Raw genomic sequence first — 17,825 nt, 5'->3', positions numbered from 1 at the left:
GGAATAAAAGTTTTACATACTCTTAATATTTAATTATAAGGGACAAACGGTAGAAAATAAATGGATGGATGATATTCTCAAACACACAGGCACGCGCACACACACATGCACGCACGCACGCACACACACACTCACACACTACCTACTCAGTGGCCTAGTGGTTAGAGTGTCTGCTCTGAAATTGGTAGGTTGTGAGTTCGAACCCCGGCCGAGTCATACCAAAGACTATAAAAATGGAACCCATTACCTCCCTGCTTGGCACTCGGCATCAAGGGGTTGGAATTGGGGGTTAAATCACCAAAAATGATTCCCGGGCGCGACACCGCTGCTGCCCACTGCTCCCCTCACCTCCCAGGGGGTGCAGTAGGGGATGGATCAAATGCAGAGGACAAAGTTCAACACACCTAGTGTGTGTGTGAGACTCACACACACACAATGACAATCATTGGTACTTTAACTTTAACCACATTTTTCCAGCTCAAAGCGGACCCTCAGTCAAAAAATGTAGACATCCCTGTTTAAAGGCTTATTTTTCAATAACCTTGAATCAACTTGAGATTTGATGCATTAGTGTTCCTTTAAATCCCGTATTGATGTTTTACTCGTTTCATAACAGATACTTCAAAATACAAACAACAAGGCAGTAAGAGAGCGAGAAATATCTTGCGGCATACCCCAGGGTTCAATACCGGGACCAAAATGGTTTAACCTCAATTTAAACAACATTCGTAAAGTTGCAAAAAACTTACAGTTAGTACTGTTTGCGGATAACACGCCTGACTTTTGTACAGAAGAGAACACACAGAAGCTAATACAAATAAGAGAAGAAATTAACAAGTCAAAGAGATGGTTCAACAAAAAACGACTGTCCTTGAATCTCAATAAAACTAAAATTACGTTATTTGGTAACAGTAGAGGAGAAAGTCAAAATCAAAAATACATAGACGAAGTAGACATTAATAGAGTAAAAAAAATAAAAATCTAATTTTAAGATGTTGCATAAGATGAGAAAATTAACTGGAAATCTCATGTAAAAAATATACCAAATACAGTGAAAAACTTTTTTTTTTTTTAATTAACAAAGCAAAATAGGTTTTCGACAAAAAAATAAAAAATCCATATGGTGCACTGCTCGCTAAAGCTGGGTGATATATCGAGTTTGTTAGATGAATCAATATGTTTCTAAACAAGATATGAATTAAGAAAATATAATTTATTTCACGCTGAAATGACCAAACACCGCTTATTTGTTATGTTCCTTGTTCTCCCCCGCTTCCCACTCCCTCTCATGGGCTACTAAAGCCCTCACCTTCCTCCTTCCAAGACGTACTTGCATGTATAAGAACAGCCATGATTGGTTGGTTGTTTACTATGATGAGTCGGGATTAGTTGAGATTAACCTAGGGCGGGTCATCGAACCAGGAAGGGAAATCACAACAGACATCCCAAATGACGACGAGAGAGTCGTAGAAGAGAAGAGGAAATATTCAAGCGGGCGATTTATAATATTAATAATAATAATAATAGATTTTATTTGTAAAAAAAAAAAAAAAAAGCACTTTATGTTGAGCAAACAACCTCAAAGTGCAACAGTGTAAAAAATAGTAATACCAATAATAATAATAAAAAGATAATAAAAATAAATAAAATATAAAACTAAAAGCAGCCCAATAGCTAGAACCAGCATGCATATCAATAAAAAGTTTTTTTTTAAAAGATGGGTTTTTAAGCATTTTTTAAAAGCATCCACAGTCTGAGGTGCCCTCAGGTGGTCAGGGAGAGCATTCCACAGACTAGGAGCAGCGAACAGGAAAAGCCAGGTCTCCCATTGTTTGTAGCTTTGTCCGTGCAGGTTGGAGGAGGTTAGCCTGTTTGGAGCAGGGGTGTCGTGTGGAGGATTTGGGGGAGTTAATTTATATACAAAAAAAACCTAGTGGAAGATGGCTACCATGAATTGATTAACGTGGACCCCGACTTAAACAAGTTGAAAAACGTATTCGGGTGTTACCGTTTAGTGGTCAATTGCACGGAACATGTACTGCACTGTGCAATCTACTAGTAAAAGTTTCAATCATCCATCCATCCATCCATTTTCTACCGCTTATTCCCTTAGGGGGTCGCGGGGGGCGCTGGCGCCTATCTCAGCTACAATCGGAGTTTCAATCAATCAATCAAAATGGGAGAGGGATTCTCTTCTTTAGATTTTTCTTTTAGCGATGTAGACAATGTCCAGGAAACCATATTACCATATTAAATATAACTTATTTCACAGAGTATTATTTATTTATTAGGGTCCTCTTTGAGCTGTAATTTGACCCCCTTAAAATGCCTCAAAACTCACCAAACTTGGCACACACATCAGGACTGGCGGAAATTGTGATCTAATGAAAAAACCAAACCCTAAAACTCCAAATTGCGCTCTAGCACAATTTTTAAATAAAACACAGAAAAAACTACTCCTAGGAAGAAAACACAGACAAAACTGCTTGTAACTACCGGTAGGAATGCCGGAAAGACATGAAACAAAAACCGCTATGTAGGTCTCACTTAGACCTACATTTTAATAATTGACATCCTTCAGCAAAAATCAACAGGAAGTTAAAAATCAACCCTTCAAAACAAAAGTTTTGTAAAAACCCGTCACCTTTTTTCGAAAATTATCTCCTCCGAGCGCTTTTGTCGTTTCGGCTTCAAACTCGCACAGGAGAGAGTTTGAACCCTTCTGATTAAAATTACAAGACAGAGTTTTGATTACTGCTCCGGTTTTGATTTTGTGACCCTTCAAAAAACCACTGCGCTGATGCTGCTGCGCTGCTGTTGTCTCAAGATGGCTGCTTAAAAGCAGGAAGCACTAACGTGCCCACACAATGCAGAGAAGGTAGGTACACTAGACAAAAGTATTGGGACACTTAGGACTACCACTGGACAAAAGTATTGGGACACTTAGGACTAACACTGGACAAAAGTATTGGGACACTTAGGACTACCTCTGGACAAAAGTATTGGGACACTTAGGACTAACACTGGACAAAAGTATTGGAACACTTAGGACTAAAACTAGGTAAAAGTATTGGGACACTTAGGACTAACACTAGGCAAAAGTGTTGGGACACTTAGGACTAACAGTAGACAATGACAATGTGAAATGGAATTAATTATTTTTTGTCCTCACAATTCTACACACAATACCCTATAATAATAGTGGCTACTACGCATGCATCTTCTAACGCGTATCCGGGTTTGGGTGGCGGAGGCAGCAGCCAAAGGCGGGCCCGGCCAATGCTGCTTGCAGCTTTAATTTTTATTGTGATTACTTATGGAGCACATTGGGAATAAATTGAGAGAAGGAAGTGAACAAAAGTTTTAGCAACTGTTATGTAATGGAAAAGAGGTAGGATTAAATAAGCTCTGCATCTTCCTACTCCTTTTCCAACATGTTGAAAAGAGAAACTGGAAATTGTGATGTATCATGTTGTATGCTTGCATGTTTCAAATAAACAAACTCAAACTCAAACAGTTGTGACCTTAAAAATAAGCTCCCTGAATGCCACATTATAGATAATTCTAACTGCCTGTCTCTGTAAGATTGTTAAGGTTTTCTAATTATCTCCCCAACCTTCTGCACAGTAACTCAAGTAAGGATAGGTCGTGCTTTTGCCAGCAAGCCAATGCTTCTTGATAATTTCATCCATCCATCCATTTTCTACCTTTTGTTCCCTTCAGGGTCGCAGGGGGGCACTGCAGCCTATCTCAGCTAAAATCAGGCAGAACGCGGACAAGTCGCCACCCTGTGCGCTGTTTTAGAGTGGTTAAAGCGAGCAAAATATATATTAAAAAAAAGTCATTGTCTATCAACCATCACCTCGTCATCCCTTCAACGTTAAGGCAAAAGCTACAACATTTTTTATCCACACAAAACCATCACAATCTGGGAGATTTTTGTCGCTAGACCAGTCAGACTACTCTAAGAGTTGACAGCTCTGTAGTTGATGTTCATGATGAGGACAATTCACTTCAGACTTTTCTTCTTGTCAAAATAAAAGACCTACCAGGAGAGTTCTGTGGCGAGTTGGCGGGGGAACAGCGTGGGGAGAAACTAAAGCCAGCGTGGATGGGGTGAGGTGGAATATACGACATGATTTCCTCTTCAAATAAACTGCAGTAACATAAAAGAATGCATGTTCACTCCATGACAGGATTAAGCAATGATGTAAAAGTGCTTTAAGTTTTCCTGACATGGAAGCAAATATACTTTACCTTAACAGGATGACTAGGTCTGCGTCACACGACAGTTTCTCAACGCCCTGGGTACCTTCAGACCGGATATAGTGGATTTTCTCCCTAAAATTGAAAATATTGTTTTCAGGGCAACAACCGTTTTAAATTTGTCATGTTAACCAAAAACTTAAAAGGATAAGACGACAACAACACCCACCTGAGCGCGTGGTTTCTGTTCAAGTTGGGTTGCCGCTCTTGTAACATGTCAAATATGTTTGGTTGACGGAGGAACGCCACAATCTTGTCGTTGTAAGCTAGGGAAAAGGAAAACCGAGTAAACACTCACACCAACCAATACAACAAAGTGACCTGTCGACTCTTCAATTCCTCTGATACTCTGTTATATTTTTATTATGGCTGTCCAACGATTAGGAATTTAAAGATTCTTTGTGTGAATTTGTTCATAGATTTGAAAAATATTTTGTCGCAGATAGATGGAATTTTGTTACATTACAAAATCATTTTTAGTTTTTTAATGATATCAACTTGGGACTAGACATTTCATTTGCTTAATGCACATTTTTATTTCAGGGCTGTGAAATTTAATGCATTAACTGATGATTACCCTACTTGTCCTTAAAATCCTTTAATTTTCTCAAAACTCGACAGTGCGCCTTATAATGTACAGAATAATTTTGGTTGTGCTTACCGACCTTGAAGCTATTTATTTGGTACATGGTGTAATGATAAGTGTGACCAGTAGATGGCATTCACACATAAGAGATACATGTCGAGTGCAATAAGACTCAAGTAAACAACACCAAAATTGTTCCATTGAAAATATAGAACATTACACACGACGCTCAAAAATCTATCAAAATGTTTTAGTACAACTTTGGTAAGCTATGAAGCTGCATTACTTGATGGACTGTACTGTGCTTCAACATACAAGTATTATTTTAATGAGTGTATACGGTAAGACATTATTTGGCGTTTTGTTTCGCAATATTATGCGAAAGTAACTTTTCTTACCTTCTGGTACCTGCTGATCTGTATTTGTTTTCTGCAAAAGTCCTGAACATTTGCGCGCATCCGCCATAGTAGTATGTGGCGACAACGTAGTCAATAAGCTTCTTATTTTTCTCTATCTTCTTGTTATGGAACATTCATCCTCCACTGTTGCCATTTCCAATTTAAAGTACAGTAAAGTTCTTACTTAGATCTGTCAGTAAACTCGCCATGAAAGTGCTAAGACATACCAGTGTAGTGACTTTACATTATTCACCCAAGAAACTTTAATTATTAGAGAGTTCCAATCGGACGGTTTATCACGGGACACATTTCTGGTGTTGTTATTAATAATAATGATAATAATGGATTAGATTTATATCACGCTTTTCTATTGTTAGATACTCAAAGCGCTCACAGAGAAGTGGGAACCCATCATTCATTCACACCTGGTGGTGGTAAGCTACATCTGTAGCCACAGCTGCCCTGGGGTAGACTGACGGAAGCGTGGCTGCCAGTTTGCGTCTACAACCACTACCAATCATTCATTCATCAATCATTCACCAGTGTGAGCGGCACCGGGGGCCAAGGACACAACGGCAGCGATTTGGATGTCAATAGGTGGGAAGCGAACCGGCAACCCTCAGGTTTCTGGCACGGCCGCTCTACCCACTACGCCATGCACTCGTGAGCCACGGATAAGGAGATGATGCGCCGTTATTGATTTAAGTAAAGTCTGAATGTCATTAAAACAGTTAGTTCCATTTTTTGACACTTCTTCCACTCCCGTCCTTGCACGCTACACCGCTACAACAAAGATGACAGAAAAAAGACGCTGCCGAAGGTGAGCCATGTAAATAAGACTGCCCACAAAACAGCGCATCCTGAAGCGATTGTCAGAAAGCAGCTTGAAGATGATCTGTATAACATAACCTAAGCAACATTTTGACCAAAGAACCACCATTACATGTTATGTAGACCACAAGGAAGTGTTTTATATTTAGAAAAAAAAGAAAAAATCTGACCCCTTTATGCGCCCTATAATCCGGTGCATAAAGGTATGACGACAAATGATTTTGTCTTCCGGGATCTTATTTACTAAAATACTTAATTATAAGGCAGAGACAGCATACAGACATACATTTTTTCAGAAATTATTGCTCTTACCATATACTGTATGTTGCTAAAAAATATATATATTTTTTAGGTATAGAATATAACTTAGGTACCCCAGCTTTAAACTTCAATACCATTACTAATAAAAATGCTATTGAATGTTGTGGACTTGGGATGTGCGTACCCAGGTCCACAACGCTATTAGACGAAAGCAGGAATTCAAACACAGCATGTAGAGTTGTTGCAGTGCTTACAAGCAGTAGTGGGTTGTTGTGGGTCAGCATGATGCTGGCTCCGTATGGCAGCGACCAGGCTGTTTGCAGGTCTGCCCATCAAAGAGGCTCCACGACTCCGAGAAACATCTGAGGCCTGGGAAGAAACACAAGCTATTTCAACTATTTTACTATGATAGCAATATCAAAAGCTTTACAGTCATTAATTACCAATTCCGATGTAAACCGATACCGATATACACAGTCGTGGAATTAACACATTATTGTGCCTAATTTTGTTGTGATGCCCCGCTGGATGCATTAAACAATGTAACAAGGTCCTGGGTTCAATCCCAGGCTCGGGGTCTTTCCTCCCACTTCCAAAGACATGCACCTGGGGATAAGTTGATAGGCAACACTAAATTGGCCCTAGTGTGTGAATGTTGTCTGTCTATCTGTGTTGGCCCTGCGATAAGGTGGCGACTTGTCCAGGGTGTACACCGCCTTCCACCCGATTGTAGCTGAGATAGGCACCAGCGCCCCCTGCAACCCCAAAGGGAATAAGCGGTAGAAAATGGATGGACGAAATTAATCTATGACCATATTAACACAAACAAAAGTACCAACAATTGGTAACACTGCAGTCATTTATATATGAAAGGTACCCATCCATGTATGTATCTCAATAATAAACTCATGTGGGGTACAGTAAGAGATCAAAATAATGATTTTTTAAAAATTCAACAACAACAATTTTAAATTGCGAGAAACTAATTTTCCAATGAATACAATAGAAAAAAAAATCCAAATAAAAAAAGTATAATAGTTAGGGGTGTGGGAAAAAATCTATTCGAATACAAATCGTGATTCTCACCTTGTGCTATACAGAATCGATTGTCATTTTTTTAAAAATCGATATTTTTTGGGGGGGATTTTTATTTATTAATTTTTTTTTAAATCAATCCAACAAAACAATAAACAGCAAATACCATAACAATGCAATCTAATTCCTAACCAAACCTGACCCAGCAACACTCAGAACTGCAATAAACACAGCAATTGAGAGGAGGCACAAAAACGACACTGTCACACCCGGACATGGATTATTTTTGCTTCTTCGATGCAAGGAGAATACGGGACGAGCCAGACGTGACTGTGAGTACATGGTTGGTTATTAGGAATACTAAATACAAAAATAAACAAACTAAGGGCGCTGACAAAGAGGTACAAAACTTGGCTACAAAAATACAAACAGGAAAACAAAACAACTGCTTGATGGCATGAAAGACAATGAAATAAACTTAAACTTGCACTGTCGCAGAATTATGAATAACTAACACAAAAACACTTACTGTGACAGGTACAAGGGGCATGGATAGCAAGGTAATCGAGGGTGCGTGAAGGCATAAAGGCATGAGGCAGAATGCAAAAATCCCAGAACGATAAACAGAAAGCAAGCGACATAAATAGTGGCCGTGGTAACTGGAAACAGGTGTGAGAGGCTGATGATCGGGCCGTGACTAGGGGAAACTAATGAGTAGCTATGATAACAAAAACAAACCAGGAAGTGAAAAGACAGAACCAAATGTCCAAAAAACCAAACTGAACATGACCAAAACAAAACATGATCCATAGGTGTGACAGACACAGAACAAACCAAAAGTAAAGAAACAAAAATGAATATTATCAACTACAGTATCAATATTAGTTATAATTTCATCATAGCAGTGATTAAAAATCCCTCATTGACATTATCATTAGACATTTATAAAAACAAAAAAAAAGAACAAGTGTCACAGTGGCTTACACTTGCATCGCATCTCATAAGCTTGACAACAAACTGTGTCCAATGTTTTCACAAAGATAAAATAAGTCATATTTTTGGTTTGTTTAATAGTTAAAACAAATTTACATTATTAAAATCAGTTGATAAAACATTGTCCTTTACAATTATAAAAGTTTTTTACAAAAATATACTACTCTGCTTGCATGCCTGCAGACTGGGGTAGATCCTGCTGAAATTCTATGTATTGAATGAATACAGAATCGTTTTGAATCGGAAAAATATCGTTTTTGAATAGAGAATCACGTTGAATTGAAAAAAAATCGATATATAATCTAATCGCAGCCCTAAGAATCGATATTGAATCGAATCGTGGGACACCCAAAGATTCGCAGCCCTAATATCGGTAATAGTATTTCATCGCCATTTCGCGATACATTTGCTACGGTCTTAGTGCACCGCGGATTTTTAAGTACCATTGAGTATTTTTAATTTGAACAATTATTTAAGTTAAAATGACCTTTTTTTAATTCATAAAGTGTTTTAAGTGCAAATAGCATTATACAGTAAGTGTTTTGGAGGGCTAATAAAGACTTTAAATGCATATCATATTCATATGAATCATATTGTTTAGGCTTAGGGTAGCACAGTGGGACGGGGGTTAGTGTGTCTGCCTCACAATACGAAGGTCCTGAGTAGTCCTGACTTTAATCCCAGGCTCGGGATCTTTTTGTGTGGAGTTTGCATGTTCCCCCCGGGTACTCCGGCTTCCTCCCACCTCCAAAGACATGCACCTGGGGATAGGTTGAATGGCAACACTAAATTGGCCCTAGTGTGTGAATGTGAGTCTGAATGTTGTCTGTCTATATGTGTTGGCCCTGTGATGAGGTGGCGACTTGTCCAGGGTGTACGCGGCCTTCCGCCTGAATGCAGCTGAGATAGGCTCCAGCGCCCCCCGCGAACCCGAAAGATGGATGTTTAGGCTTACCTCCCCAGCACTGTAGCTGCGTAGTCTCTGCAGGTGTTGTCTGTGGGCGAGGTGGCCAGGCAGTCGGCCATTTTGAAGAGGGATTCGAGGGTCGATGAAGGTTGTGGCTCGACTGTTGTGGTCCACGAAGAAAGACTGGGAAACAGAACAAAATAGAATCTACAGCTAAGTTCTCCGAAATAGATTTGCATTGGTACATCTTGAAATCAGCATACAACCCACTCTTCAATGTCTCAACATTAATCAACCTGCAAAGGTAACTACTTTTGACTGAAGTACCGTGGCTTCAGGCATAAGTGGTGATGTTGTTAATTGTTTACAGTAAATCCACAGTTTCCCATCTACATAGCGTGATGAACGTCAGCTCAAAGCTCAGCAAAACCAATGCTTTCATGTCAGATTCTCCAAAAATGTAGTCACCTTTTTAAAAAAAACACTATCTAGGTGTTTGATTCCATGTACGGTATAGCAACAAAGTCCTTAAGGCGACAACATTGGTCCAACTTTCTCAGTTTTCTTACTCTCTGGTAGTACGGGTACTAGAGATGCGCGGTTTGCGGTCTCATCCGCGGAGTCCGCGGATAAACCGCGGGTCGGGCGGTTGACATGACGAAAAAATAGATTTTAATTAGATTCGGGCGGGTGGCGGTTGAACCATCCGGAAATATTTGATATGCATGGTTCTGTGATCGGTATCCTTTGCCATTCAAAGAGCCATTTAAGACCCGTGTCATAAAGCGAAGAAGACAATAAGAGACGCTATTATTCTCCTGAATTTCTGCCGGTAGTCACCTAGATAATAAGTATTAGGGCGTTTTATGAAGCCATTGGCTTTTTCGCCTACCACAACATGTACGACCTGCTTGTCAGTCCAGCATCATGTTGTGTGTGGCTTCCACGGCAACACGCACACGACTGCAAGGCATACTGGGTGATACAGAGTACACTAATGGTTGTGATATAAACAATTGTAACACTCTTTGTAATATGCGCCACGCTGTGAAGCCACACCAATTAAGAACAACAAACACATTTCGGGGGAACATCCTCACAGTAACAGAACATAAACGCAACACAACAAATACCCATAATCCTTTGTATTCATGACACTTCCTGACTATTTTATACACCCCGCTAGCAGCAAACCCCGCCACCCCCCACCATCCCCTTGTGCGTCGGTAAGGTGGGCGGAGTTGGGGGTGCGGGGGTGTAAAATATGTTCAGGAAGTGTCACGGATACAAAGGATTATGGGTATTTGTTGTGTTGCGTTTATGTTGTGTTACTGTGAGGATGTTCTCCCGAAATGTGTTTGTCAATCTTGTTGGGTGTGGCTTCACAGCATGGCGCATATTAGTAAGTGTTAAAGTTGTTTATATCACAACCATCGGTGTACTCTGTATCACCCAGTATGCCTTTCAATCTTGAACGTGTAATTGCGGAAGCTGCACACAACATGTTGCCGGACCAACAATCGGTTCCTACATGTTGTTGAAGGTGTCCAAGGCAATGGCTTCACAGCACACCCATATTCTTTTAACCAGGATTAACGCTATTGGATAGTCGCGGGAACGTTAGCGGCTCCAATTGTCATCATTACTCTGTGAAACAGGTTTAAATAGCTCTGTGAGTGGTAAAGGCGGACAACCTCTGATGTATTTCAGCGGGCGGTTGGCGGGCGGGTCCGGTCCTGATAAAATGTTGGTTCGGGTGGACGGCGGGTGGATGACGACTTTGGTGATGCGGACGATATAATTGCCTATCCGCGCATCTCTACCGGGTACGCATGAGGCGCGGTAAGAAGCGAAGTTCCGACGCATACCAACAACTGCTGTACAGAGTTGTAACAAGCTGTATTGCATAAAGTGTCTACTAGCAACTTGTGTAGTTAGTAGAAAAACTAATTCATTTAGGTTATGAGTAGCAAGTAGCACCAGATATGGAAATGTATGGAAAACATCGGGTAAACTTCACCCAGCTTGAAAGCCAATTTTTAGCTACTCCGAACAGTTCACGTGTTCTAGAAACCAATACAGTGAACATCTTATCATGATGTTATGAAGCAATTACCGGTACTAGAAATCTTGTTGTAACTCTTCTGCTTTCTGTTAACGTATTCTTTATTTCATAGATATTTTCATAACTTTAATAATCTGTATGTTGTGTGAAATTAAATGATTAATGTTTTGGCTATGTTTTTTGCTATGATAAGAGACCTTTAACGATGCATTTTGAAAAACAGAAAACTCATGTACCGTGGGTGTATACACAGTATAAGGCTTATCGATGTACTCGATATAGCGCGGGTTTGTCTCCGTGCGATATAGAAAATGACTATAACGTGATATTCGAGTGTACGTTCTCACGCAGTTGCTTTTAGCTGCGGGCATTACACTGCATGCGTTTCCCACTCTTTCTTGTCTTTCCTTCTCACAGAAACTTAAAACAAGCGCACCTTCTTACATACGTCACGTGTGCAACGTCACACACTCCCGCGGAAAAGACAGGTAGCGACATGGTAACGTGAGCTGTGATGCTAATGGTGCAATGCGGGTGGTAATAGGAGAGAGAGAAGGTGCGAATCTGGTAACAAATGAAGGAAAAATTAATTCCCAAGAAAAACAGCATGGGGTTTGGCTTCAAGCGGGAAGATTTTGAACAATTATGCGGCAAAAGCGTTGCGACAAAAAGTACCACCACTGCTAATGTAGCATCATTCGAAAAGTCAAACGATAGAGAATAAGGAGTGCTTAAAACTCTGCATGTCAACATTTCCGTTCGGTGCCACACCAACAAAATGCCGAAGCAACTATTTCCAGATCAACACGGTTTGAAAAAAATAGTCAACAACAGAAGGAGATAACGTCCGCAGGAACCTACCACATAGTGAAGTACATACATGATTTGATTTCCTATTATGCAGATCATTTTTATTTGACAGTTATTAAAATATCTTGTGTGACATCATGCACAAAAGTGCACTTTATTTGTTTTAAACTATTGCAATGGCGTTCTGTACAAAAAGTGCACTTTAATTTAGTGTTGTTTAGATATGTCATCTAAGTGACATCATGCACAAAAGTGCACTAATAGTTTGTTTTAAAATGTCTCTGACAATCTTGCACTTTCTGATTTGGAAATGAAAGTAATGTTTGTGCCTCTACTTAAAGAGGAACATTATCACAATTTCAGAAGGGTTAAACCAATAAAAATCAATTCCCAGTGGCTTATTTTATTTTTCGAAGTTTTTTTTCAAAATTCTACCCGTCCCGGAATATCCCGAAAAAAGGCTTTAAAGTGCTTGATTTTCGCTATCTGCAAAGCCACTGTCCATTTTCCTGTGACGTCATCCAGTGATTCCAATACAAACAACATGGCGGATACCACAGCAAGATATAGCGACATTAGCTCGGATTCAGACTCGGATTTCAGCGGCTTAAGCAATTCAACAGATTACGCATGTATTGAAACGGATGGTTGGAGTATTGAGGCAGATAGCGAAAACGAAATTGAAGAAGAAACTTAAGCTATTGAGCGAATAGCTATTGACGCTATTCGGCCATGTTTGCCTTAGCATCGCCGGTAAAATGCGCAGACCAAACGATTGGAAGTTTCGCATCTTGTAACACTGGATCTACTTAAATCCATCGATTGGTAAGTGTTTGTTTGGCATTAAATGTGGGTGGAGGGAAACGTTGGATGTAAATACAACTAGCCTAAATAGCATGTTAGCATCGATTAGCTGGCAGTCATGCCGCGACCAAATTTGTCTGATTAGCACATAAGTCAATAACATCAACAAAACTCACCTTTGTGATTTCTTTGACTTTATCGTTGGAAATGCATCTGCTTTGAGTGTCGCAGGATATCCATTCATCTCTGTGCCATGTCTGTCGTAGCATCGCCGGTAAAATGTGCGGACCAAAAGAGGGACTTTCGCATCTCTTGACACTGGAGCAACTTAAATTTGACGATTGGTAAGTGTTTGTTTGGCATTAAATGTGGATGGAGGGAAAGGCTGGATGCAAATATAGCTACAAATGAGGCATAACGATGCAATATGTATATACAGCTAGCCTAAATAGCGTACTAGCATCGATTAGCATGCCGTGCTAATCGATGCACATTCTACGTAAATCAACTTGAATCCGTCCCTGATCGTGTTGTTACACCCTCCGACAACACACCAACGAGGCATGATGTCTCCAAGGTACCGGAAAACAGTCGAAAAAACAGAAAATAACAGAGCTGATTTGACTTGCTGCATGTAATGTGGTGGAGAAAATGGCGTTGACTACCTAGGTGACGTCACGTTTTGACGTCATCGCGCCGAGAGCGATAAATAGTCAGGCGTTTAATTCGCCAAAATTCACCCATTTAGAGTTCGGAAATCGGTTAAAAAAATATATGGTCTTTTTTCTGCAATATCAAGGTAGATATTGACGCTTACATAGGTCTGGTGATAATGTTCCCCTTTAATAACTTTTTAATGAATACAGTTTTGGTCAATTGACTTAGTTGTGATTTCCCTCTCTGCATGAAAGTTTAAAATGAGCATATATTAATGCAGTATGAACAAGAATGTTTTAATGTAGACACATAGAATCATCATACTGCTGTGATTATATGCATCAAGTGTTCATTCAAGGCTAAGGCAAAATATCGAAATATATATCGTGACATGGCCTAAAAATATTGAGATATTAGTAAAAGGCCATATCGCCCAGCCCAAATACAGTATATATATTTTTACCATTTCATTTTTAAGAACTATAAACTAGACGCTTAAGAGGTTCAGGTAATCTACCTTGCCCTGCGGGTCAGTCTTGATCTCCCAGCCTCGTGGCAACTCCAGTTGCGTGTCTGCAAACTTGTTGAGGAAGACCACAAGGTCCCGGTTATGTTGGTAGCGCTCAAAATTCTTAGCGTCCCGGCGCACCTTGAGAATCATGTGTTTCACACAGGTGCTGCTGGTGAACATCCGGTAAGCTGACTGAAAAAGACCAGGTGTAAGAAGTACTGTACACAAAACAACAGGAGGAAACAATGTAACTGATTAGTAACAATAGAATGGTTGTGTTGCAAAGGAGTGTATAAAGTGACAAAGCATTATTCTTCTGTCACCTTACACTCGGTGCTCTTTGGCATGACAAACAATGACGGCCGACCAGTAAATCCTGGAGACCTTGTTCGGTTGTTAAAGTCTCCTGTTTGGAAATACCTCATCTTGTATACATTTACGTATGTTATATTTGAACAGACTAAGACAAGCAGGAAGTAGTGTTAATATTGGCGACGGGGAACAAGGGTACAAGTTTTAAAGGCCTACTGAAATAAGATTTTCTTATTTAAATGGGGATAGCAGGTCCATTCTATGTGTCATACTTGATCATTTTGCGATATTGCCATATTTTTGCTGAAAGGATTTAGTAGAGAACAGCCACGATAAAGTTCGCAACTTTTGGTCCTGACAAAAAAGCCCTGCCTTTACCGGAAGTCGCAGACGATGACGTCACAAGTGTGGGGGCTCCTCACATACTCACATAGTTTTTAATGGGTGCCTCCAACAAAAAGTGCTATTCGGACCGAGAAAACGACAATTTCCCCATTAATTTGAGCGAGGATAAAAGATTCGTGTTTGAGGATATTGATAGTGACGGACTAAAAAAAACAAGCAAAAAAAGAAAAACAAGTAAAAAAAAAAAAACGCGATTGCATTGGGACGGATTCAGATGTTTTTAGACACATTTACTAGGATAATTCTGGGAAATCCCTTATCTTTCTATTGTGTTGCTAGTGTTTTAGTGAGTTTAACAGTACCTGATAGTCGGAGGTGTGTCTCCACGGGTGTCTGGACGCCAGTGTCTCAGGGTAGTCGACGGCAGCTATGGACGGCACAAGCTGAGCTGATCTCCGGTAAGAAGCAACTTTTTACCACAATTTTCTCACCGAAACCTGCTGGTCGTCGTGATTCATGTTCGCTTGACCGCGCTCTGATCCCTTTTAAAGTTTCACCTCCAGGAATTTTAAGCAAGGAAGCACCTTGTGTTTGTGTGGCTAAAGGCTAAAGCTTCCCAACTCCATCTTTCTACTTTGACTTCTCCAATATTAATTGAACAAATTGCAAAAGATTCAGCAACACAGATCTCCAAAATACTGTGTAATTATGCCGTTAAAGCAGACGACTTTTAGCTGTGTGTGTGTGCAGCGCTCATATTTCCTAAAAACCCGTGACGTCTTGCGTACACGTCATCATTACATGACGTTTTCAAGACGAAACTCCTGGGAAATTTAAAATTGCAATTTAGTAAACTAAAAAGGCCGTATTGACATGTGTTGCAATGTTAATATTTCATCATTGATATATAAACTATCAGACTGCGTGGTGGGTAGTAGTGGGTTTCAGTAGGCCTTTAAGAAATCATTTTCTACTGCTTCTCCCGTTTTTGGTCACAGGGCTTTTCGTCCAAAGGCAGATGACACAAGGGGCTAGCTTTTTGTCTGTTTTCAGTTCAAACTTGTCTTAATGTTTGTGTACTTCATACAACTCAAATGTGTGTAGAACTCACATAGTTACTGTGCAACATAGTGAAGAATTCTGGATGTGTAATAAACTTGACAGCAGGAGATTGGAGAAGCTGGCTGATCTTCTGGTGACTGACAGGTGATGCCGGGCCTGGCGGATAATCAACAATAAGTCATTTAGTAAATGGATCAGATATCATGACGTTTGATGCAAGTATAGTGCAAGCTCCATACAGTATAGACAACAAACACAGAAAGGTAAGGATACACTGATACTGTGCTATATATGGTCAAGAACTATTTATAGTCTCACAACATTTCTAGTATTATAGTTAGTATGACTTCTCACTCAAGTTGTATTAACAGTTAGCCACTTGTTTTGTTGCTTGTGTATAAACATGTGTTGTGAACCAACGTCTGTGTTTCAGTTGGATTGACACAAAATCGTCTATAAAGTTGTCTGCCACAGTTCCCCGATATTGTAGCTTGGACTGGACTCTCACTATTATGTTAGATCAGGGGTCACCAACCTTTTTGAAACCAAGAGCTACTTCTTGGGTACTGATTAATGCGAAGGGCTACCAGTTTGATACACACTTAAATAAATTGCCAGAAATAGCCAATTTGCTCAATTTACCTTTAATATATATATATATATATATATATGTATATATATATAAAAATGGGTATTTCTGTCTGTCATTCCGCCGTACATTTAAATGATGAGAAAAAACACTTAATTGAAGGGTTTAAAAGAGGAGAAAACAGGAAAAAAATGAAAATTACATTTTGAAACATAGTATATCTTCAATTTCGACTCTTTAAAATTCAAAATTTAACCGAAAAAAATGAAGAGAATAACTAGCTAATTCGATTATTTTTGAAAAATTAAAAAAATAATTTATGGAACATCATTGGTAATTTTTCCTGATTAAGATTAATTTTATAATTTTGATGACATGTTTTAAATAGGTTAAAATCCAATCTGCACTTTGTTAGAATATATAACAAATTGGACCAAGCTATATTTCTAAAGAAGACAAATCATTATTTCTTCTAGATTTTCCAGAAATTATTTTTTAAAAGAAATTCACAAGACTTTGAAATAAGATTTAAATTTGATTCTAAAGATTTTCTAGATTTGCCGGAATATATATATATTTTTAATTTTAATCATAATAAGTTTGAAGACATATTTCACAAATATTCTTTGTCAAAAAAACAGAAGCTAAAATGAAGAATAAATTAAAATGTAATTATTATTTTTTACAATAAAAAAAATACTTGAACATTGATTTAAATTGTCAGGAAAGAAGAAGAAGGAATTTAAAAGGTTAAAAAGGTACGGTATGTGTATACAAATCCTAAAATAATTTTTAAGGTTGTATTTTTTCTCTAAAATTGTCTTTCTGAAAGTTATAAGAAGCAAAGTAAAAAGAATAAATGAATTTATTTAAACAAGTGAAGACCAAGTCTTTAAAATATTTTCTTGGATTTTCAAATTCTATTTGAGTTTTGTCCCTCTTAGAATTAAATATGTCGAGCAAAGCGAGACCAGCTTGCTAGTAAATAAATAAAAAAAAAAAAAAAATAGAGGCGGCTCACTGGTAAGTGCTGCTATTTGAGCTATTTTTAGAACAGGCCAGCGGGCTACTCATCTGGTCCTTACGGGCTACCTGGTGCCCGCGGGCATCGCGTTGGTGACCCCTGTGTTAGAGCCACTATGGACTGGACTTTCACAATATTATGTCAGAACCACTCAACGTCCATTGCATCCAGTCTCCCCTAGAGGGGGGAGGGGAGGGTTGCCCTCATTTGCGGTCCTCTCCAAGGTTTCTCATAGTCATTCTCATCTACGTCCCACTGGGTTGTGAGTTTTTCCTTGCCCTTATGTGGGTGCCGAGCTGCGGATGTCGTTGTGGCTTGTGCAGCCCTTTGAGACACTTGTTATTTAGGGCTATATAAACCTACATTGAT

General features: G+C 39.3%; 1 protein-coding gene across 3 annotated transcripts in view; it reads right to left on the bottom strand.

The window, feature by feature from the left end:
* The window catches only part of LOC133569667 (E3 ubiquitin-protein ligase HECW1), a 158,071-nt gene that overhangs the window by 37,386 nt on the left and 102,860 nt on the right, over nucleotides 1-17,825 (bottom strand). For all 3 annotated transcript variants that reach the window (XM_061922177.1, XM_061922176.1, XM_061922178.1), the window contains 7 exons: nucleotides 15,893-15,999; nucleotides 14,131-14,316; nucleotides 9,326-9,460; nucleotides 6,597-6,711; nucleotides 4,436-4,532; nucleotides 4,258-4,341; nucleotides 4,050-4,156 (listed from right to left, as the gene is read on the bottom strand). In XM_061922177.1, the coding sequence (XP_061778161.1) occupies nucleotides 4,050-4,156; nucleotides 4,258-4,341; nucleotides 4,436-4,532; nucleotides 6,597-6,711; nucleotides 9,326-9,460; nucleotides 14,131-14,316; nucleotides 15,893-15,999 (831 nt within the window). The remainder of the gene's footprint in view (nucleotides 1-4,049; nucleotides 4,157-4,257; nucleotides 4,342-4,435; nucleotides 4,533-6,596; nucleotides 6,712-9,325; nucleotides 9,461-14,130; nucleotides 14,317-15,892; nucleotides 16,000-17,825) is intronic.

This window comes from Nerophis ophidion, linkage group LG15 (genome assembly GCF_033978795.1).
Source record: "Nerophis ophidion isolate RoL-2023_Sa linkage group LG15, RoL_Noph_v1.0, whole genome shotgun sequence".
In the NCBI taxonomy this organism is placed as follows: Eukaryota; Metazoa; Chordata; class Actinopteri; order Syngnathiformes; family Syngnathidae; genus Nerophis; species Nerophis ophidion.
The sequence above is the reverse complement of the archived record's forward strand: the minus strand, read 5'-3'. Positions and strand labels throughout refer to the sequence as shown.